Source organism: Eschrichtius robustus, chromosome 3, assembly GCF_028021215.1.
Source record: "Eschrichtius robustus isolate mEscRob2 chromosome 3, mEscRob2.pri, whole genome shotgun sequence".
Taxonomy (NCBI): Eukaryota; Metazoa; Chordata; class Mammalia; order Artiodactyla; family Eschrichtiidae; genus Eschrichtius; species Eschrichtius robustus.
This window is the reverse complement of record NC_090826.1, coordinates 89,402,299-89,425,035: the sequence shown is the minus strand read 5'-3', so window position 1 is coordinate 89,425,035 and position 22,737 is coordinate 89,402,299. Positions and strand designations below refer to the sequence as shown.

Below are 22,737 nucleotides of genomic sequence, written 5' to 3'. Positions count from 1 at the left end.
ATTCAATAAATATTTCTGCAGGCCCAATATATGCAAATACTTTCATAAATGAGCTGCCCCTAATTTCTATTTCCCATTTAAAAGTAAAAGATACAAGATTACATGAAATAAACTTACTTTAAAAAAGGAAGAGAAATACTTTTTAAAGGTAACAGTAAGAACAAACACTATCCAGGAGCACAACCCAGGGCAGGGCAAGTGCCCCTGTGATAAAGAGCCCAGGTGACCTTATCAAGTGGAAAGGTGGAGGGATAATGCAGGAAGAGCTTCTCAATCATAGCCGAAAGTTCTGAAGTTTTCACCATCAGAGAAACTAAGACTTGGTCTTTGAAGGAGGTGTTGTTTGTCCTGCAGGCCGGCGCACTGGTAGGCGGCATCAACTGTTCTTCTTCCAGCCATTGTTGTTGTCATGGGCGGCAGCAGCAGACTCCCTGGCTCTGAAAGGTCACTTTTTTTTTTGACTGTGCCTCGCAGCTTGTGGGATCTTAGTTCCCTGACCAGGGATCAAACCCGGGGCCCATGGCTGTGAAAGCCCCAAGGTCTAACCACTGGACGGCCAGGGAATTCCCTGAAAGGTCACTTTTTTTTTTTTTGAATTTTTGAATTTTATTTTATTTATTTTTTTATACAGCATGTTCTTATTAGTTATCTATTTTATACATACTAGTGTATATATGTCAATCCCAATCCCCCAAAACATCCCACCACCACCACTTTCCCCCCTTGGTGTCCATACGTTTGTTCTCTACATCTGTGTCTCTATTTCTGCCCTGCAAACCGGTTCATCTGTACCATTTTTCTAGGTTCCACATATATGCGTTAATATATGATATTTGTTTTTCTCTGAAAGGTCACTCTTAACCTCAGACTCTTGGCTTATTATCAGTTCCTCTATGTTAAACAGATGGGTTTAGGTGAAAGCTTTGAGTATAACTTTTTTTTTTTTACCAAGCAGAATTGATCACTGTTGAATCTTTTCCACCCGTAGTGAGTCAAAAATTACTGCATGTGTATGATGTGCAAAATACCATGCTAAATACAGTGGAAAGAGGGAAGAGTGGTCAGCAGAGTGAAAAAATAGAATATAATCCCTCTCCTTAAGAAGATTATTAATTTGTTTTGTTCTTTTTGCTTGAATTCAGCCAGGCCTAAAATGTGCTTGGCATTGGAGATAAAGAGAAAAGTAAGGTACTAAATCAAGTTCTCTGGCTTTCAAGGATTCACACCTAATTCAACATCTATTTATTGATCTGATTGGAATAGAATCTAAGCATATTAAAGTTGAAGGACCCATAGATAGGCAGGATAACATAGTGGTTAAAATCTTTGGACCAAATGGAGTCAGGGTTCAATCCCAGACCTAAACACTCTTTTCTCTAGTTTGCTCATTTATAAGATAGGCAATATCACATATATCACAAAAGGCTGTTGTGCCAATTAAATGAGAAAACCTATTTCAAAACATTTCAAAGTACAGTTCCTATCATATGATAGAAGATTTTTAAAAGTTAGTGATTACTATTCCTAAATAATAATAATAATAAAGCATCTAGTCTAAATCTCTCACTTATTAGATGAAAATGCTGAAACTCCAAAAGAATGTCTAAGGCAAGTGAGCAGACAAGTTATGTCTAAAGGTAAAGCTAGTGATCAGACAAGTTAGGACTAAAATCTGGAATGATTTAACAGAGGGGACCAGTCGTCACTCTGAGAACTAAGCATTTCCAGAAAGCCTGCTAAGGTTTATTTTATAATGGCCTAAGCATTCAAAAATTTTAATCAGACAATACTACTTTTACTAAAATAACAATATGCCACAATTTTCTTTACTGCCTTTTCAAGACATGCACAAATATCAATTGCTTGCTTCAATGCCAACAACTAACATAATCCTTTCCTATATTTTCACTAGAATATAGTTTTTTTTAAAGCTAAACTTAAAGGGGAATACAACTTTTTCAGTATACTTACAGTTGCCTTTGAGTTTACCTTCTCTTTTGCTCTTTTTTTCTCATCTGCTATTCTGCACCACAATACAGGGACACAGTCTTTTGCCCTGCTTTTGAAGAATGTAATGCACTAACTTACGTTCACTCTTCCCCTTGGCTCTTCTCTATTTTCGGTATTGGTAGAACTGTAACTGAACTACTGATCAATGGGCCAGTCCGTGACTTTCATAGTACCCAAAGGACACAGATGAGCTACAGAGATTACTTGGGGGCCTGGGTCAGGCAGTGGAAGAGACATCTGAAGGGGCAGCCAAGAAGTCAAGATGCTTAGGCCTCACTGGAGTGATCAGTCTACCGGACTCTATTGTATTACAGCCTGGAAATCTTAACTATGCTGCTTTTCCATCCCTTCCTTGCTGAAACCTGAAACAGTGGGTACTGTGGAAAGAGCTTAAGTTTTGGAGTCAGTTGAACTAAGTTCAAATCTGTGTTCTACCATTTAGTAGCTTTGTGTCTTTGATTAAGCTACTTAGCCTTCCCTAAACCTTAATATACTTGTCTGTAAAATGGACCTTATACTTCTTTACCAGGATTATGGTAAAGGAAACTGAACTAATGAACATAAAACACCTAACTTGTAGCAAGCTCTTAGCAAGGCTCCTCCTGTGATCCTGATTTTGACTTGACAGTCTGATGCTGATCTCCTGTATTCTTTGTTTTTTGTAACGCATTTAAAGATAGTCTTTTAATTTACGATGAAGGCGTAGACAAGTGGCTTTCTATTTAGAAAAGAAATGATTTTAGATCCTATCACACAATATAAAATAAAATGTCATTTTGAAAAATACTGTAGTATGTACAACGGTTTACAGAGGTACTAGTAACTAGTGTTAAGCAAGCACTTTGGGTTAGCTTCAGGAATGTTTTCACTGAAAGTTATGTGTGTGCTGATTTTTTTTGTTTCTAGTAAAGTTACTTACAGTGAAATAAGTGTAAAATTAGACAGGCTTTGACAAATGTATAAATTCATGTAACCAACAACCAGTTAAGATATCACCCCAAAAAGTTCTATAGAGCAACTTTCCAGGCAAGTGCCACTCCCCATAGACACCATAGATTAGTTTTGCTCAGTTTTTAGTTTCACATAAATGAGAGCAAGCAATATGTATCCATTTGTGTCTGGCTTCTTTTGATCAATATGTTTCTGATATTCACTCATCTTGCTATGTGAATCAGTAGTTCATTTTTTTTTTGAATTTTTGAATTATATATTTTTTATTTTTTATACAGCAGGTTCTTATTAGTCATCCATTTTATACACATCAGTGTATACATGTCAATCCCAATCTCCCAATTCAGCACACCACCACCCCCACCCGCCACTGCTTTCCCCCCCTTGGTGTCCATACGTTTGTTCTCTGCATCTGGGTCTCAATTTCTGCCTGCAAACCAGTTCATCTGTACCATTTTTCTAGGTTCCACATATATGCGTTAATATGTGATATTTGTTTTTCTCTTTCTGACTTACTTCACTCTGTATGACAGTCTCTAGATTCATCCACGTCTCTACAAATGACCCACTTTCATTCCTTTATATGGCTGAGTAATATTCCATTATATATATGTACCACATCTTCTTTATCCATTCGTCTGTCAATGGGCATTTAGGTTGCTTCCATGGCCTGGCTACTGTAAATAGTGCTGCAATGAACATTTGGGTGCATGTTTCTTTTTGAATTATGGTTTTCTCTGGGTATATGCCCAGCAGTGGGATTGCTGGGTCACATGGTAATTCTAACTTTAGTTTTTTAAGGAACTTCCATACAGTTCTCCATAGTGGTTGTATCAATTTACATTCCCACCAACAGTGCAAGGGGGTTCCCTTTTTTCCACACTCTCTCCAGCACTTATTGTTTGTAGATTTTGTGATGATGACCATTCTGACTGGTGTGAGGTGATACCTCATTGTACTTTTGACTTGCATTTCTCTAATAATTAGTCATGTTGAGCAGTTTTTCATGTGCCTCTTGGCCATCTGTATGTCTTCTTTGGAGAAATGTCTATTTAGGTCTTCTGCCCATTTTTTGATTGGGCTGTTTGTTTTTTTAATATTGAGCTGCATGAGCTGTTTATATAATTGGAGATTAATCCTTTGTCCATTGAAACGTTTGCAAATATTTTTTCCCATTCTGAGGGTTGTCTTTTCTTGTTGTTTGTAGTTTCCTTTGCTTTACAAAAGCTTTTAAGTTTCATTAGGTCCCATTTGTTTATTTATGTTTTTATTTCCATTACTCTAGGAGGTGGGTCAAAAAAGATCTTTCTGTGATTTATGTCAAAGAGTGTTCTTCCTATGTTTTCCTCTAAGAGTTTTATAGTGTCCAGTCTTACATTTAGGTCTTGAATCCATTTTGAGTTTATTTTTGTGTATGGTGTTAGGGAGTGTTCTAATTTCATTCTCTTACATGTAGATGTCCAGTTTTCCCAGCACCACTTATTGAAGAGATTGTCTTTTCTCCGTTGTATATCCTTGCCTCTTTTGTCATAGATTAGTTGACCATAGGTGTGTGGGTTTATCTCTGGGCTTTCTATCCTGTTCCATTGACCTATATTTCTGTTTTTGTGCCAGTACCATATTGTCTTGATTAATATAGCTTTGTAGTATAGTCTGAAGTCAGGGAGTCTGATTCCTCCAGCTCTGTTTTTTTCCCTCAAGACTGCTTTGGCTATTTGGGGTCTTTTGTATCTCCATACAAATTTTAAGATTTTTTGTTCTAGTTCTGTAAAAAATGCCATTGGTAATTTGATAGGGATTGCATTGAATCTGTAGACTGCTTTGGGTAGTATAGTCATTTTCACAATATTGATTCTTCCAATCCAAGAACATGGTATATCTCTCCATCTGTTGGTATCATTTTTAATTTCTTTCAACAGTGTATTATAGTTTTCTGCATACAGGTCTTTTGTCTCCCTAGGTAGGTTTATTCCTAGGTATTTTATTCTTTTTCTTGCAATGGTAAATGGGAGTGTTTCCTTAATTTCGCTTTCAGATTTTTCATCATTAGTGTATAAGAATGCAAGAGATTTCTGTGCATTAATTTTGTATCCTGCAACTTTAGCAAATTCATTGATTAGCTCTAGTAGTTTTCTGGTGGCATCTTTAGGATTCTCTGTGTATAGTATCATGTCATCTGCAAACAGTGACAGTTTTTCTTCTTCTTTTCCAATTTGTATTCCTTTTATTTCGTTTTCTTCTCTGATTGCCGTACCAAGTACTGGCAAGGAAATGGGGGAACAGGAACTCTCATCTCTTGTTGGTGAGAATGTAAATTGTACAAACACTTTGGAAAACTGTTTGGCACCATCTGCTGAAGTAAAAACACATGCATCCTATAACCTAGCAATTCCAATTCCTGGGTATATACCAAGAGAAATGAGTGCTTATGTCCAACAAAAGTCAGATACAATGTTCAGAGCAGATTTGTCAAACTGTACCCTTAAGATTTTGTGGACTTTGCTGTATGTAAGCTATATCCCATCTCCAAGGTACTCTTTTACTTATCCATGTTGAGATTCTGAGATTCATCCATGTTGTTTTATGCAGCAGTAGTTCATTTTTTTCATTGCTCTATAATATTGTATTGTATGAATGTACCACAGTTATTTTTTTAATTGTTGTTGAGTATCTAAAATTTTTAAAAGTTAATTGTTTAGAACCCAAGTGAACATCTTCTCTGCTCATCAGTAGATTTTGTTTACTAGAATACTAAGAAACAAAGTCCATCTGCATGCTAGCCATCTTCTATTTTAAGTATTAACATATTGCCAAGCAACATTTATTTGGTGTCAATCAAGTTTACAGTGGTAAACTCAATTAAATGATAGAAACAAAGTTTTTCTCAGAAAGAGTACCTCAGAGTATAATAATAATGTTTGCTTAAGATGACCCTTTGTGAATCAATAAAATAGTCCATCTAGAGGACTGGTCTATAATGAACTATGTAATGATTTCAGGGAACTATTGTGAATGAGGAAAAGAATGAGAACCAATCTAGGTGGGAGATAAGGGCTGATTCTCATAATCTGATGGACACTGTAGATTACTATAAAATTAATTTCAAACTCCATATCTGCCAGTGTTGACTGAATCTTTCCTAATTGCCTGACACTATGCTAAGTCCTTAATATGTATTCTTTCATTTATCCTCACAATAATCCTATGAGGGATGGTATTATTATCTCTATTTCCACAGATGAGAAAACTGAGGTTTAGAAAGGGAATGAACTACTGAAACCATATACAAGCCCCTGTGTCCCTGTCCTTTGAAGTAAAAGGCTTTTGCTTTAGTTTCCCAGGCCTCCCTTGAGTCTCAAAAGGCTGACTCAAGAGTTAATGATTAGGAAATGTGAAGATGTAGAGACAAATAGCTATTGGGCTGGGAAACTGGTAACAGTTTAGACTATAAATTTGCCACATGGCAGAATCACCGAACTCCCAGTTCCCTAAAAGATATAAAGGCCTGACACACATTCCTAAGTTGTTTTTAGAGGAAGCAGACCCCCACCAGTTGAAAAAACACTGACCACACGCACATAGACCCTAGACCCATTGAAACCCAAAGGTTGATGATGCTTGAAACTTTACCTTGATGCCAACCAATCTGAGAACTACGCATGAGCTGATCATGTACCCTGCAGTCCCCTCCCTCACAGTGCCTTTAAACCCCTTCCTTGAAAGCCATTGGGGAGTTTGGGTCTTTTGAGCATGAGCTGCCTGTTCTCCTTGCTTGGCACCCTGCAATAAATGCTGCACTTCCCATCACCACAACTCATTGTCAGTAGATTGGCTTTACTGTGCACAGGTAAGCAGACCCAAGTTTGGTTCAGTAACACTACTGAACAGAAAACACCTAAACTTAAACCAAGGTCTGAATGACATGAAAACCTGGGTTCTTAATAATTATGCAAACTTCTCTCTGCACAGTTCTTCCCTTATGAATAAAAAATGTATTTATAATATATTACCATATGTAGATATGCACTCATTCATTCAACATATATAAAGTTTACACACACAAGGAAACATCTTGGGGAGTTACTTGACACAAAAATATAGGGCTGTAAGTGATTTTCTTACAATCAGTCCACATGATTACTCTTTCAATCTATTAAGCTAGGGTTAAAAATAACGGTAAAAATTCCATATTTTTCACAGAAAATCACTATGGATATGGAGGGTTTTTTAAAAAAAATATTATTGTGCATTTTACATGATCACATCATGTAAAATGTGTAGATGAGCAAGATCACTGAATAAACAATTACCCTTTTGCCCCCTGAGTAAGCAAATGCACAATAATGTAATTTCAGAACTTTTCTTGATCTTAGTAAATATAACTCTGTCTTCTGAAGCAATGCTATCTTTAATTATAACTTATTTGTGAATTGTTAGAAAATAATGACTATCAATCAATTCAGGGTTTCTAAGCTCTACGAATATTAACCAAAATTTCCTCTAACACAGAGGCAATCTCTGGGAACAGCTTCAGAGTAAAATAATACTCTCTATTCACAATAAGGTCAGATGGAGTTTACTCAGTAGCCCTGATATCTTCTTTTCAAAAGACACACAATGAACTCAAATAGGAAAATTGAAGGATGAGTCCTTTCAGATGAAAGGTAATTACAATTTGTTCATAATGTAATGCAGTGTCTCAACTATGTTGTTATCACTTTAATATAAAACTACTATATGATGTGTTTATGACAATGGAATGGAAAACCCATCAGCATTAACTTCTTATGACTATCTGCATCTCTTTTTCACATTTTATGACTACTGCTTGAAGGTCTTAGATTAGCTATAAGAAGAATTTCTGACAGTGAAGGTACTAAAAATGAGTTACTAACAAAGGTTATAAAAGCATCTTAAAGATCTTTCAGGAAAGGCATGAATGTTTACCCTCAGGGATGATTTGGTATTGTCCTACATGAAAGGAGAAATAGAAAGCAGAAAACTCTTCAAGCCCCCCATGTACCCTTGTTATTCTTTACACTAAAAAGGCTTTTACCCCCCCCCCCTTTTTTTCCCCTAGAATAATGGTTCTCTATAACCATGCCCCTCTCTTCTGCTACGTATGAAATTTCATATTTGCTATGACATTAGAAATAAATATTCTATTTGCTTTCATTATCATCAAAATAATGTTACAGTGTTGATTAAAAACTAATTTGAAACTGTTTTAAAGCAAAATTCTCAAGGCCCTGCCGAAATTAGATGAAGAAATGATATCATTTAATCAGCTATATGCTTAGGTATGTATGTTTTGTTAATCTGTTACCTAGATGAGGGGTTTATCTTTCACACAAAATGCAATCATATGTGTACTTATGTCTGTAACTCCCTTGGAAATGCAACAAAATAATAACATGGGTTGATGGCTGAGTGGATGGATAAATATATGATTGAAAAAACACAGCAAAATGTTAAAACTGTAGAACCTAGGAGGTCACTATATGGACATTTACTGTAAAATTGTTTTAACTTTTCTATATATTTGAAATTTTTAACGATAAATTGTTGGGGAAAATGCAATCATACTTGAAACCTGTTTTACATGGCAAGGGAGAAACCAAATCACACAGAATAATTCTGCAAAAAAAGATGAGACCAGTTTTTGCCGCTTATACTGAGTTGAGGAGGAAAAAGACTGCCATAACACCTTTATCAATCTACCTCCAGAAAAGTCCTCCAAATTCACACTGCTATTGAGAAATGAAGGCAGGCAGAAAGGTTTGTTTGTTCAAGAATTATATAATTATAATTATATAATTATAATTGAGTAAGTTCCTTTGACTGAATTTTGAAAAGTAAGACTTGAAATTACTTCTGTATCTAAAAATACAATATTTCTTTACCTACTCAGAATAACTTCATTTTCAATATAGATTTCCTGAAAGGAGATAAAGTATACCTTCCTTTGGATTACTAATTATTCTTTTTGGCAATGCCCTTTCCCTGTGAAGCTGTTTGAAATCACTCAAAGAAAATCAAAACAAAAACATGTTAAAAAATGACCAGTACATTGGAAAATTTACATACTAAATATGATATCATTTAATCAGCTATATGCTTAGGTATGTATGTTTTGTGCATATAAAGTATATGTGATATGTGTCATAAGCCTTTCAACATAAATGACTTTCTAAAGTGTCATAAGCAAGGCATCTTTATGTTTGATAATTCCATCGATGATTTTTTGGTAATCATCAAAAGCATATCACTCCCTGCATTTCGTAAAGACAGAAAAAGACATCATCTCAAGAAATTGCTCAGCTAGTAGTGGATAATGACCTATTTAATAAAGATTTATTGAATACCTACCATGTGCCAGACACTGTGCTAAGGCTTAGGGATGAGAATATAAATGAAATACAGTCCCTGACTTCATGAAATTCACAGTTTGGTAAAGAAGATACACAATTACAAAACACTTAAATTGACCAATAAGTATATGTGTGGAGTGTTACTGTAAGAAAAAGGAGATACCTAACCTAGCTGGGGGATCTCTGGGACTGCTTGCTGAGTTTAGTCTTAAAGAATGGGTATAGCAGTGATTTAGGCAGGAGAAAATGGGAGAGGGTATTCCATGCTGAGGTGGCCGCCTGACTAAAGGCACAGAGCAGCATGTTGTGGGCACAGAATATTACTGTTAGAGAAAACCTCATGGTATGTAATGGGGACAGATGAAGCTATGGAGGTAGGCAGTTGTCATATCATGGATGATCTTGTGGGGTATATAAAGGAGCCTGGACTTTCTCTTGGCCTGATAAGGATTTAGAAGTGGAGTGACATTTTCAGATTGTATCTTAGCTAGATCTCCCTGGCTCCTGACAGAAGGATGAATGTGAGGGAGACATGGTGACCAGCTGCAGGAGTGACATAATGAGGACCTGAATCAAGATTGTGATGGTAGGTGTGGTTTCTACTGAGAAAGACCAGCAGATTGTCAGATTAAAATGTGAGGTGATTTCTAGGTGTCTGGATTGGATAAGAGTCAATAGATAACAACGTCTTCCAATCAAAGTAGATAACACAGAAGCAAAAGCCAAGTTGAAAGCTGATGGATTCAGCTTTGGATGTGTTGGATTTGACATGCCTCTGGGTTATCTAGATGATTTCCAGAAGGAAGTTAAATACAGGATGCTGAGGAGGAGGTCTGAATGGGAGGTTGAAATTTGAGTCAGCAAAACATAAGAGATATTTGAAATCGTGAGACTGGATATTCAGGATTTTGTTTTTGTTTTTGATCTTAGCCATTCTAATAGGTGTGTAGTAGTAGCTCATGGTGGTTTTAATTTTTATTTCCCTAATGTCTAATGATGTTTTGCATATTTTCAAGCGTTTATTTGCTATTCATGTTAACTTCTTTGGGGATGTGTCTGCTCATAATTTTTCCCCATTTAAAATTTTGTTTTCTTATTATTGTGTTTTGAGAGTTATTTGTATGTTCTCAATATGTCTTCTACCAGATATATGCTTTGCAAATATTTTCTCCCAGTGTGTGGCTTCAGTGTTTTCTGAAGACCATAGTTTTTGTTTTGTTTAAGTATCATTTTTTCATTTTATCTTTTCTGCATCATGCTTTTGGTGTTGCACCTAAGAAATCTTTGCCTAAGGTCACAAATATTTTCTCCTGTTTTCCTTTGGAAGTTTCAAGTTTTTCACTTACATCTATGAGACATTTTGAGTTTATTTTTGTTTATTGAGGAATGAATTGATATAATGTGAGTGGATAGAACCAATCACTAAGAGTGTACACAATGAGAAGGCCAAAAGGTGGATGAAATTCGGGGAGAAAGGATAAGCCTAGGCTAAAGGAAGCGGAGTTGAGCAAAAAAGACACAAGGCATTGTCAGAGAAGCACAAGGAAAACTCTGAATAATCAACAGTCTACTGAGATAAGCAATGGAACTTGTCTTCTGAACTTGGATGAGGTCATTAGTGACCTTAGGAAGAGCATATTCAGTCAAAACAAATCATTTCGACATTGGAACTGCCATTTAACCAACCACTTTAAGAATTCCCCCTGTGGAAGCACTGGGACGAGGTCTGAAATCCCTGAGCATTCTTAAAGGTCACTTCTCGGGGCACAGGAGGGTCTTGGGCTTCCCGACACTGACGATGACTGAGGCAGATTCCCGTCACGCCCCTTGGGGCACTCCAGAATGAGGTCTTGGGGACAGACCCAAGGAATCACCGCCCCGCTGGGAAATCTGAACTAACACTCACCAACGGGTTTGCCAAGCTGGCAGCTCACGAGGGAGGCAGCTGGTGAAACTACGGCCGAATGAAAAGGCGAGGATGGGAACCTGAGCACTTGGGCAATCCCAGGGCAGACTAGGGAAACCCCTTCCACCCGCCAACCCCTCGTGTGTCTGGAGGAGGAGAGGGGGAGGGCGTGGGGCTCCTCGGGCCAACTTCGCGGCCGGCTCTCCTCGCGGGCGAAGAGCTCCTGCACTTAGCCGGTCCCAGGCTGCGGGCTTAAACATAAGGGGATCGCAGGCAGGCCTCGTCCCTTCCCAAATGTCATGCTGGGGGCACTGGTCAGACTCCCTCTGACCGGCTAACCTTTCGCCTCCCCGCCCCAGCATCCTGCGTATCATTCTTAGTCGCGGCTGGACAAGGTCGCCCCGCCAGGTGCCAGAACGACCCATCCCTTCCAGCTAGTCGTAAAGTGCCGCAAAGCGCAGCGCCGGCGCTTTGCGGCACCGTAGGTGAGGCTGCAGCGTGGATCCTCGCTCCGCGCAAATCCTCCGGTTGGGCAGCTGTTTCTGGGAAACCGCGGCAGATAGGAGTTTGGGGAGGACGGTGATCCAGCTACGATTCTCTCAAAGGGTAATTGCTCCTAGGTTTGTGTAACGAGAGAAAGCGAGTAGGGTTGTTTAAAAACAATACAATCCTTATTTAAAAGGCTTGAAGTAAGATTCTTAAACCTCCCTCCTTGTGACATGCCGTCCCTCCTCGTGCTATTTTGGCTTTCGTCTAAGTGTTCATCACTAGATTTTAGGCATCCTCCATGTAGCTGACACTTGATTTTCTTATTCATTTCGTCCTGCAGTCGCCCTCCCCCTGGACTTTGAAATGCTTTACATGATCGGTTTGGGCCTGGGAGATGCCAAGGACATCACAGTCAAGGGGCTGGAAGTTGTAAGACGCTGCAGTCGAGTGTATCTGGAAGCCTATACCTCAGTCCTGACTGTAGGGAAGGAAGTTCTGGTAGGTGCTTAAGGCTTTCCAGCCTCCTGGGAAGAACGATATTTAACAGCTGATTTTTATTACACCAAGCTGAGCCGAATTTTTCAGGTCTGTTGGTTCAAACCCTTTAAAACACATGCCCTGCTTATTATTAAGAATCTGAGGAGTACAAGAATGGAAATAACACACTAACCAAGTGACTTGGAAAATGAAAGCGTGCTTTTTCTTACTTTACAAGTCTAACTGTGTAGCTTTCTCCATTAAATAGGAAAGTTATTTTACACTCCTGGGGATAATTATCAGAATCCCATATTTCATGAGATAGCCAAGAAATCCTTTCTGAGTTGAGTGCTAATGAGGTGCTAACACAGCCTTAATGAGCTGGTTATGTATTCAGGAACCAAGCTGAAAACCTCCCCCCTTTGAAGTATTTCCATAGGGAGTGGTAATCGCCTTTCTGTCTGTATCATATCCAGAGAGATCTAACCTTTGAATAGACATCTCCCAGTAAGGCTTATACTCATACACTTGGATGTATTGAGTGAGCCTGGAACTTAGTAACCGTAGAATTTGCTAGTATATCATACATTTACCTGGCTTTGCTAAGGGCTCAGTAAATTTTGGAGGAGGGGTCAAATTCAGGTTCATTGTCAAATTTCAAATAGAATGTAAATTAAGATGAAAAGATTGATGGACATGTTATAGGAGGAGGGAGAACGTTTTAGGATTGGTGTATCAAGTCTTCCAGAGAAAAAGGTGACCTAGAGAATTTCAGGTCTTCTGGCCTCTCAGATTCACAGCCCAGAGAATTCTGAAGGTCTCAGAGTTTCTTTAAAATCTTAAAGAAGGACTGCTACTTGATTGGCCATGCATTGAAATAAAAGTTGTGTCTAATGACCAGCTTTGATTTGTTGGCTCCAGTTTATTAGGATGGAGCCAAAATATCCAAGTTCAAGATGATACAAATGTTCCTCTCTAGTGGTAAAGGACAATTAGAATGAACTTAAAATCTTTTTAGAGAATATGGACAAATAAATCAGTAGTTTTATAGAATTGGACCTGGTTTTATGTCTCTGCTCTGTCACATGTTAACATGTGACCTTGGACAAGCCCTTTAACTGTAGTTTCTTACTTTGTAAAAAGAGGACAGAAATGCCTACCTTATAGGATTTTAGCATAGTGTCTGGCACAAAAGTGTTCAGAAAACATGAGTTGTTAACAGATACATTTCCAAACGTCTCTAAACCTCAGTTTCTTCATTTGTCAAATGGAGATAATAATCAGTTGGAAGGCTATTAAGATTATATCATTTATTAAGATGATGTATGTGAAAGTGCTTTGCAAATTTAAGTGCTAGCTAAATGTTAATTTCGGTTGCTATGATTTTTTTTAAGTATTATTTTTTTTCCCCAAAAACATATTTGTAGAGTTACTACATACAGGGTCAAGATCTGGGGCTGAGCTCAACCTCACAGGTAAATTATATGTACTTTGTTAAGGTACTAGAATTCTATTCCTCAACAATAAAAAGTGCTAATATTTTTAGAACACTTATTATGCACTGTTTTAAACACTTTGCATGTAGAACAGGATTATTACTCTTTAATTACTGTTCACAGTTTTAGAGGCACAGAGAAACTTGTCCAGGGTCATACAGATAGTGAATGATAGAGCCAGAATATGGGCCAAAGCAGTCCTCAGTTGAGATCCACCACTTTTGACCATACTGTGTCTCTGTACTCCTAGGGATAGGTAATAGCTTCACAAAATACAACGTCACAGAACACCTACAGAGAAGTTAGAATTCAAGTAAAGTGGTCAATCCTGGATCCCTCCCTGTCACAAAATTCCACTGATCTGCTCTCCATGAGCCCCTCTGGGTCCTCAATTCATGTTCTTCCCTGAACAACTTTCCATACATCAGCCACCTTAAATGAATCCTTTCTGGAATAAAGTAAGGTATAAGTAAATACTATCATGCCTTATACTGCCCAGTAAAATTTTAGAACCACTTTATCTTCAGCCACTTTCTTTCTTCCTTTAATTTCTACCTTTTCTTTCTTCTTTAAACAAATTACTTAAAAAGTTGTTAAGATGTGCTCGTACAATCTGGTCTCAATAAGTCTAGACAGTTATTATACAGTGAAAAAAAGATGGGAAAATTCTGTTTTCTGTAATGAATATATGCTTTCTTTTATCACTAATTACACAAAATAATTTTTTTAAAAGCACACATGGATGTTGCTAAAGAAATCTAGAATTTATCTGTTCTTACATTGAAAGCTATTATTTTCAAATTGCCAGATGGGTAGTATCGTTTATATATTCCCTATTATTCAGAAGTTAATTAAACTAGAGACAGTGAATCCAGGAAAGAGTTTTAGTTTTGGTATATACAGTTTGGATTTCTTTAGGCACTTTCTGTGGCTAAATTATTATCTTATGTGCCTATCTGATATAACGCACCTATATACGTTATACAACGAGATATAAGCTATGATCTTTGTTCTCAAGTGGGTCATGATTCATCTGCGTTTACCCAGGAAAACTTAAATAATACTGGAAGATGTAAATAACAATTCATGACAGTAGTGGAAGAGAGAAACTATAAAATTATATTGCTGACAAGAACTTGATTATTTTATTTAAGCCAACACTTTTTCACCAATTAAGTAGTAGAAGCTATCTCAAATAGGTACTAGTTATTAATTACAATTGGGGTACATGTAAGAGAGAAGGTCACTTCAGGCTGTGCTGCTCAGGGAATACTATGGAACAGATGGAATTTGAGCTATGTTTTAAAACGACACATCTCAATTGTTTTATTTTTGTTTTGTTTCTTTTGTTTAAATCATGGTCCAAATACAAAATGATAATATTTGTATAGCTCTTCAGGATAAATGGAGGAAGCTGCTCATGGCCGGCGAGGACTAACTTTGGGGCCCTAGCTACCCTGCATAAAGCAGAGGAGATCATTCATCTCTGCTTGTCTATGCCCCATTTGCAGTTCTGTGAAGTCCTGCAATCAACTAATGTTCTGTGTCCTTGGGCAGTCATTTAAATTTTCTTTGCTCTTTTTCTTATCTGTAAAACAGGAATAAAAATAGTGCCTATGTCATAAATTGTGGTAAAGATTAAATGAATTCATATGCATAAGTTCTTAGAAGACCACAGAGTAAGCCCATTGTAAATGTATTATTACAGATATTGTTATTATAGATGATATTTGATAAAGGGAAGAGCAAGAGATAGTTATTATTATAGATAAGATTTGATAAGGGGAAGAGAAAGAACATTCCTTGCTGAAGAAAAAATAATAGTGAGCAAAAGCAGGGAGGAGAAAAACAAATACTTGCTATAACTTGTTCTTGGGCAACACCGAAATAACTTTCATTTTCCTCTGGTGTATCTTTTCCCTCTTTTTCTCCTTCCAGTTTTATTGAGATATAATTGATATACAGCACTGTAAAAGTTTAAAGTGTATAAGTGACATAATGATTTGACTTTCTCACATCATGAAATGATCACAATAAGTTTAGTTAACATCCATCATCTCATATAGATACAAAGTAAAAGAAAAAGAAAAAGAATTGTTTTCCTTGTGATGAGAACTCTTCGGATTTACTCTTGTAGCAACTTTCATATGTAGAGTACAGCAGTGTTAATTATATTTATCATTGTTCCTTCTCTTTTCTTCCTAACCTACTTCACCTGGGTATACCAGCCAACTCTGTTTCCTTGTCCTCCTATCTAACTGCTGTGGGTTGAGATTGCAGGGATAGGAGAGAACAGTAAAGAACTTTGCATTGAGAAAAATGAAGCCATCAGCTATGACCTTTATTAGCTTCCTATTTATCCTTACCCTAAATCTGAATCTGTCCTCCCTCCAGTCTTAGAAAATGACTTGTAAGATGAGGTTCTCTTCCTGTTCAAGTCTAATGCCATCTAGATGGGTTTTCTTTCAAACTTCTTCTCTCCATTCCTCTGGAACCTTACTCCTGTCAATTATTCTTTCTTCTTTACGTTTGATCTATATTAATATCCTTTTGTCCTCTCAAGGGTCAAATACAGTTGACCCTTGAACAGCTTGAGTTTGAACTGCACAGATCCACTTATACTTGGGACTTTTTCCATAGTAAATACTACAGTACTACTTGATTCGAGGTTGGTTGAATCCACGGTTATGGAGGAATCACGGATATGGAGGGCTGACTATAGGTTATACTCAGATTTTTGACTTTGTGAAGGGTCGGCACCCCTAACCCCTGCATTCTTCAAGGATCAAGTGTACTGTCCATTCTGAAAACTCTCCTTTTTTAAACCTCTTTTCCCCATAGTTATTATTCTGTTTCTCTCTCCTTTTTCCAAAGCTTTTTGAAAAAGCAGTATACTTCTCTTGTCCCCCCACGTCCCCTTATGTCTCAAGACTCTTACAAGCTGACTTCCATTTCTCTGAAATACTTCTGTTTGTTGAACAATTATTTAGTAGCAAGAACTCCAGAGGATAGTTTTGAATTCTTGTCTGGTTTACTTCTTTTGACATAGTTGACTATTCCTTGAAACCGACTTTCAAGACATGGCTCTCTATTGGTTTTATTCCTGCTTTTCCATTTTTCTCAGTCCCCTTTGTAAGCTCCTTACTTTTCCATTCCTACTTTAAATGTTAGTGTTTTTGTTTTCTTTTTAAGATTTTGTTCTTGCATTTGTTTCCATATGCTACTTTGAGCCTCTGCTCTTCTACTTTTTGACTAGGTAATATGTTAAATAGTTTGAAACTCAAAAGATACTAAAAGGTATATACATCAAAAGATTTCTATCCCAGTTCTTCCTTCTGGAGGCAATCATTACTAATTTCTTGTGTATCCTTCCAGAAACACCCAAAAGTAATTTTAGCTGTTAGTTTTTACTTTCTTCCGGATATACAAAGCCCACCAATGTAAAACTAAGAACGAATTTTGAGTTTTACCTTCATTTTCACGAATGGAGAAGATTAGAGCTGAGATTGTACGAAAACGTCTAATCAATCATTGGATAATATATACTATAAATTTAAAATCATTTGTTAAATGGTGCTGCTTGTTTTTTAAATTTTCCTTTCCTGACCCTGACTAGCTTTGATGTTCCTATAGCACATATAATGTGGTAGTTAATTCCCCACTAGACATTATGCTCTATAGGGCAGAGGTCATGTGTGTCTCATTCAACCAGTTTCCCAGCATCATGCATAGAGCTTGGCATGGAGGTCGTACACAGAAATATTTTTCAAATGAGTGGATGAACGAATACATAAATAAGTGGTTAAGATAAAAATAATGTAGTACCAGTCTATTTCTGCTTTAGCAATCTCTTCCTTTTTTTAAACATTCTTTTTAAAGAGGATCAACCATTTGATTATATTGAGGTGTTAATGTGTGTTTCTCTTTAAGGAGGATGTTTTAAAAAAATAATCTGTTGTTTCAATTAGATAATGAAATATTTCTTGGGTTAGGGTAAGTAATAAATATGAAGTGATCATGATAAAAGTCTTGAGGAGAGAGTGGGTTTTCTGTTGTTAAGTCATTTATAAAATATTGGATAGGATTACTGCCAGCATTAACCTAGTAACATGTGACTCCTTGATTTTTAAGAAATGTTAGAAGTTCAGAAAAGAACATTGTTTCCTTCAGTTTTCAGTAATCATATGTGTGTTCTCTTACATATGTGAATATAAATGTTCCGCAGTTGTTTTTTGTTTGTTTGTTTTGTTTTGTTTTTGGCTGCATTGGGTCTTTGTTGCTGCATGCGGGCTTTCTCTACTTGCGGCGAGCAGGGGCTACTCTTGGTTGCAGTGTGAGGGCTTCTCATTTCGGTGGCTTCTCGTTGCGGAGCACAGTCTCTAGGCGTGCGGGCTTCAGTAGTTGTGGCACGTGGACTCAGTAGTTGTGGCTCGCAGGCTCTAGAGCACAGGCTCAGTAGTTGTGGCGCATGGGCTTAGTTGCTCCACAGCATGTGGGATCTTCCCTAACCAGGGATCAAACCTGTGTCCCCTGCATTGGCAGGTGGATTCTTAACCACTGCACCACCAGGGAAGTCCCCTCTGCAACTGTTAAGTTTATTGGGCTTACAAAATTAAAGTAAGATGTATAAAAATGAAGGATTAAGAAAAAATATGTGGTACAAGTGAAAATAAAACATTTTCATCTATGAAAACATCATTGTCATTGGGAACTTCTGGAACGTTATCTCGAAGAAGATATTCAGAGAAAAGGAAAGAATCTTTTTTCACATTTGAGGAACAGATTCTAGTTAAGTATTAGGAAATAATTATCACAGTTGGAACTATAGCCTTTATCTTCAAATGCTTAATCATTTGTTCATTTACTCATTTGCTTGACAAATATTACTGAGTAGCAGATACTCTTCCATTACAGCAATCCTTATAACTTTTGACATATGATATAATCCTTATGGCAAAAATAAACTTCTCAGCATGTAAGAAATAGTATTATTTATCTGTGCATCCACTTTTACTATATTTGAGTTATATTCAACATGTTACTCCACAGGAAATCAGTTATAAGATTCATGATCTTGCATAATAGGTTGTAACCACTACCCCGTGACCACTAGCACACTCTTACTTACATGCTGCCATTCCAGTTAAGGTCAGCCTCCTGGGTTTGTGCTTTAGAGTTGAACTTCTGGGGATTCGTTCACAAAGCAGTTTGTATGGAGACTTATTATATATTTAGAATTCTTTTCTTGCTTCTGCAACTCTGCCTTTTTTAGCAGAAACTAGGAAATACAGTTTTAAATTAGTCTTTCCTGCAATTATGCAGGAATGTTTGCTGGTTCTGTAGACAACTAAATCTTAATTTTCTACTGTTTCTCATTGAAATTATCTTTTTTTTAAGTCAAGGTCCCATAGATTTCCTAAGGAAAATTTAATCAAACCCAACTACCATGTATGTGTATAATTATTGTTTAATATATTTATTCTGCAGTACTGTATTTCTGAAGTCAGGCTCATGCATACATGTTCTCTATTCATCCTACAATGTTTGGCCTGGTCTATTAGACCCAAATTTAGAGGTTAATTTAAAATGCAAAGAGCCTGAGGTGTTAGGAGGTCTGCCTCCTCTTGGGATATTAAGATAGCCCCAAAGACAGAGTTTAATTGCAACATGATACAGAGGGCTAGCTCATTGAAGAGTTGTAGTCAATGATCTCTGTTTGGATGGTTGCCAAGATTTGCACTGGCCCCAGGCAAAGACTGTTTTGTGTGTGTGAGAGAGGTGTGTATGTGTGTGTTGAAATGGTCACCTGTGTCTCATTTTTATATTGGACTTAAATCTATAGGAAGAGTTTTATGGAAGAAAATTGATTCTCGCTGATAGAGAAGAAGTGGAACAGGAAGCAAATAATATTTTAAAGGATGCTGATATCAGTGATGTCGCATTCCTTGTAGTTGGTGATCCATTTGGGTAAGTCAAAGGAGATATTTTGAGTTTTAATTTATTTACTTTTTTAATCATTAAGAATTCTTTTATTACACTTAAAACTTTATCTTCCAGGTCCTGATAGGGGACTGTTTACCTAGGCTCTGTCTAAAATTTTGTAGTTTAAACTTTCATTATCTTTGAGATTAATGAAGAAAATTTATTTGGGAAGGATGTCATCGTGTATCACTTACATTGATTATCAAGTGTCAACTCTAAAGTTTATATCGTTGCTTCAGCTGCTTTTTTAGAAAGTCACTTAGGGCATCAACCTAAACTAGTATATCATTATTAAATAAGTATATTACATTATCAAGAGTTGTACCTGCCATTTATTTTGCAGGTAAGTGCAAGTATCTTCTGCTTGCTTTGTCCTAGGCTTTTTTTTTTTCTTTTTTAATCATCTACTATTTAGCAATACTGTTGTCACTTTACTTGCCTTGAATTTATTATTTGTCAAGCCTCAGATTTCAATTTCTTATATCCATTGGGAGCTCTGTTCTTCCCCATTACTAAAAAGATGGGCTTATACTTGTCTAGTGAAGCATCATCAATCTCTAATGTCAAGCCAAACAGAACAGTTCTTTTTCTCCAGCTGGTGACCCAGGATTTATGTCACAGGTTCAAGGAACATAAGGACAATTAAATCACTGTGAGCCCACCACCAAGGATATTTTTCTAAACAATGGAGTTACATGTGCATGTGTCTGTCAAAAAGAAAGTAATTTATATCAATATGAGATGCCAGAGATTATGTATCATTATTATACTTAGTTGCAAATGGTATCCAGTCACTGATGAAGTCCAGTAAACCAATGTCGCTTGAAGTGAGATTTGCAGGCTATTGCCAGCCCACAAACTTACCAGTCCATGATGAGATAACTACAGAAATTGAAAGTAAGCATTTAGAAACTTTTATAGCCATTTTACAAAATAATTTTATCTCTGCTGAAACGAATAATAAAAATTTGGAGCTTGTATTTTGTATTATTTTATATTTTATTTTTCTAATAGTTAATTTTTTTGCATTTTACAAAACTAATGTTCCATGACAATTTAGAACTTACAAAATATTGGCCTTTCACACAGTTTGAGAAGCACTGCTGTTGACTTTTGTTTTACCAAGTTTTTCATATCCTTTCATTCCTTTCCTCTGTGGCAGCCACTATTCTACCTAATCCAAGCTCTCATTATACTAATTTAATATAGTAGCCTTTTACGTGGTCCAGGTGTAGATTCTTTTTTTTTTTTTTTTTTATAAATTTATTTATTTGTCTACTTTTGGCTGTGTTGGGTCTTCGTTTCTGTGCGAGGGCTTTCTCCAGTTGCGGCGAGTGGGGGCCACTCTTCATCACGGTGCGCGGGCCTCTCACTGTCGCGGCCTCTTCCGTTGCGGAGCACAGGCTCCAGACACGCAGGCTCAGTAGTTGTGGCTCACGGGCTTAGTTGCTCCGCGGCATGTGGGATCTTCCCAGACCAGGGCTCGAACCCGTGTCCCCTGCATTGGCAGGCAGACTCCCAACCACTGCGCCACCAGGGAAGTCCCCAGGTGTAGACTCTTAACTCATTACCTATGCTGTGATCAAATTCATGTTTGTAGATCCACAATTTTAAAATCTCACCCGGGCTCAAAATTAGACTATTATTAGCTCCATCATTGGCCAGACATGAAAAATACTGTCTAGCCTGCTCTTCTACTGGTGTCCTGCCAGTCTTGTACTGAAACCCACACTCAGCCAACCAGTTTGCCCTTCACTGATCATCATGCTTTCTCACCATCACACATTTGTTCAAACTGTTTTCCTCATCTGTAATGCCCTTTGCCCTATTTGTGACTGTCAGAAACCTACTCATTTTTCAAAGCCCAACTCAAGCATCACATTCTCTGTGATATAGTTCCTAATTAACCCAACCAGAAGTTATATCTCTTCCTAACTGCTGACATATTATTCATATTAGTTTTCATATATTACTTCACAAAGTATTTTTTTATTTGTATATTTACTCTTTAGATTTGTAGGCTGTCCTTCACATTTTTATCTCCCTAGCTTCCTTCACAATACTTGGCTTATAGTAGACATCAATTAAATATTAATTGAAAGAATTGTTAATATTTTGCCTGAGGTCATGACAAAGGAGGACCAGGTGTATTTGGACTGACATCCATTCAGCAGATATCTTTTGAGTACCTATCTCATGACAGGCATTCCTATGTGCTGGATATATATTAGATGATAACTCATGGGGTTTACAGTTTCATAAGGGAGACTGACATTAGTTGAAGAAAAAATAATAAATTTAAAAAAATCAATAAATCTGTAAAAAAAAAAAATAGAGACTAACAGGAACAGACTTATTTATGCAGGGTCATACGGAAAATCCTTCATGTGGAGGTGATATTCAATCAGGTATCTAAAAAGTAAAAGGAAAAGCAGAAGGGAAGAACATTCTAAGCAGAGGGAACAGCAAGAATGTATTCAAGGAACTGAAAGGCCAGAGTGGTTGGAGCTCAGTGAGTGAAGGGAAAAGGGACCTGAGAAGGAGTTAAATAGATAGGTGGGATCCAGACATGTAAGCCTTTGGAGGGAGTAGGGGTTTTGTTTGAAGTACAGTGGTAAACTTTTAGAGGATTATAAGCAGCAAATAATCACAATCTCATTGACATTCTTAAAAGATCACTCTAAATGCTTGAGTGAATGGGTTTTAGGGAGGCAAGGGTAGCTCTGGTAGAAGAAAGAAAAAGACAAACTGGGAAAAATTTAGAAGGAAAAATGCTCGGATGTATATAGTAGATGAGGAAAAGGAAAGAAGTAAGTCTTCAAGGATTCTGGCTTTAGTAACTGAGTAGTTGATGATGCCATTTTTTGAAATGATGAAAACCAGCAGGAAAAAGGGCTGGGGGAAACAAGAATTGGTTCTGGAAATGTTTTAAGTTTTGGATGTCATATAGACAATTTGATATCTGCTACTGGAGCTCAAGGGAGGATTTATCCTGGTTATATGACTTTTGAAGTCATCAGTATCTAGATGGTATTTAAAACCTGAGTAGTGGATG

The 22,737-nt window shown here is 37.1% G+C and overlaps 1 protein-coding gene across 3 annotated transcripts in view; it reads left to right on the top strand.

The window, feature by feature from the left end:
* The first annotated feature begins 11,727 nt into the window (after window positions 1-11,727).
* DPH5 (diphthamide biosynthesis 5) overlaps window positions 11,728-22,737 on the top strand; it is a 36,485-nt gene continuing 25,475 nt past the window's right edge. Inside the window, exons 1-3 of one of the 3 annotated variants that reach the window (XM_068538084.1) lie at window positions 11,728-11,844; window positions 12,068-12,225; window positions 19,543-19,667. In XM_068538084.1, coding sequence (XP_068394185.1) covers window positions 12,091-12,225; window positions 19,543-19,667 — 260 coding nt within the window. In that variant the 5' untranslated portion in view covers window positions 11,728-11,844; window positions 12,068-12,090. Of the gene's footprint in view, window positions 11,845-12,067; window positions 12,226-13,636; window positions 13,680-19,542; window positions 19,668-22,737 lie in introns of those variants that run through there. The other 2 variants (XM_068538086.1, XM_068538085.1) reach the window with 2 other exon arrangements.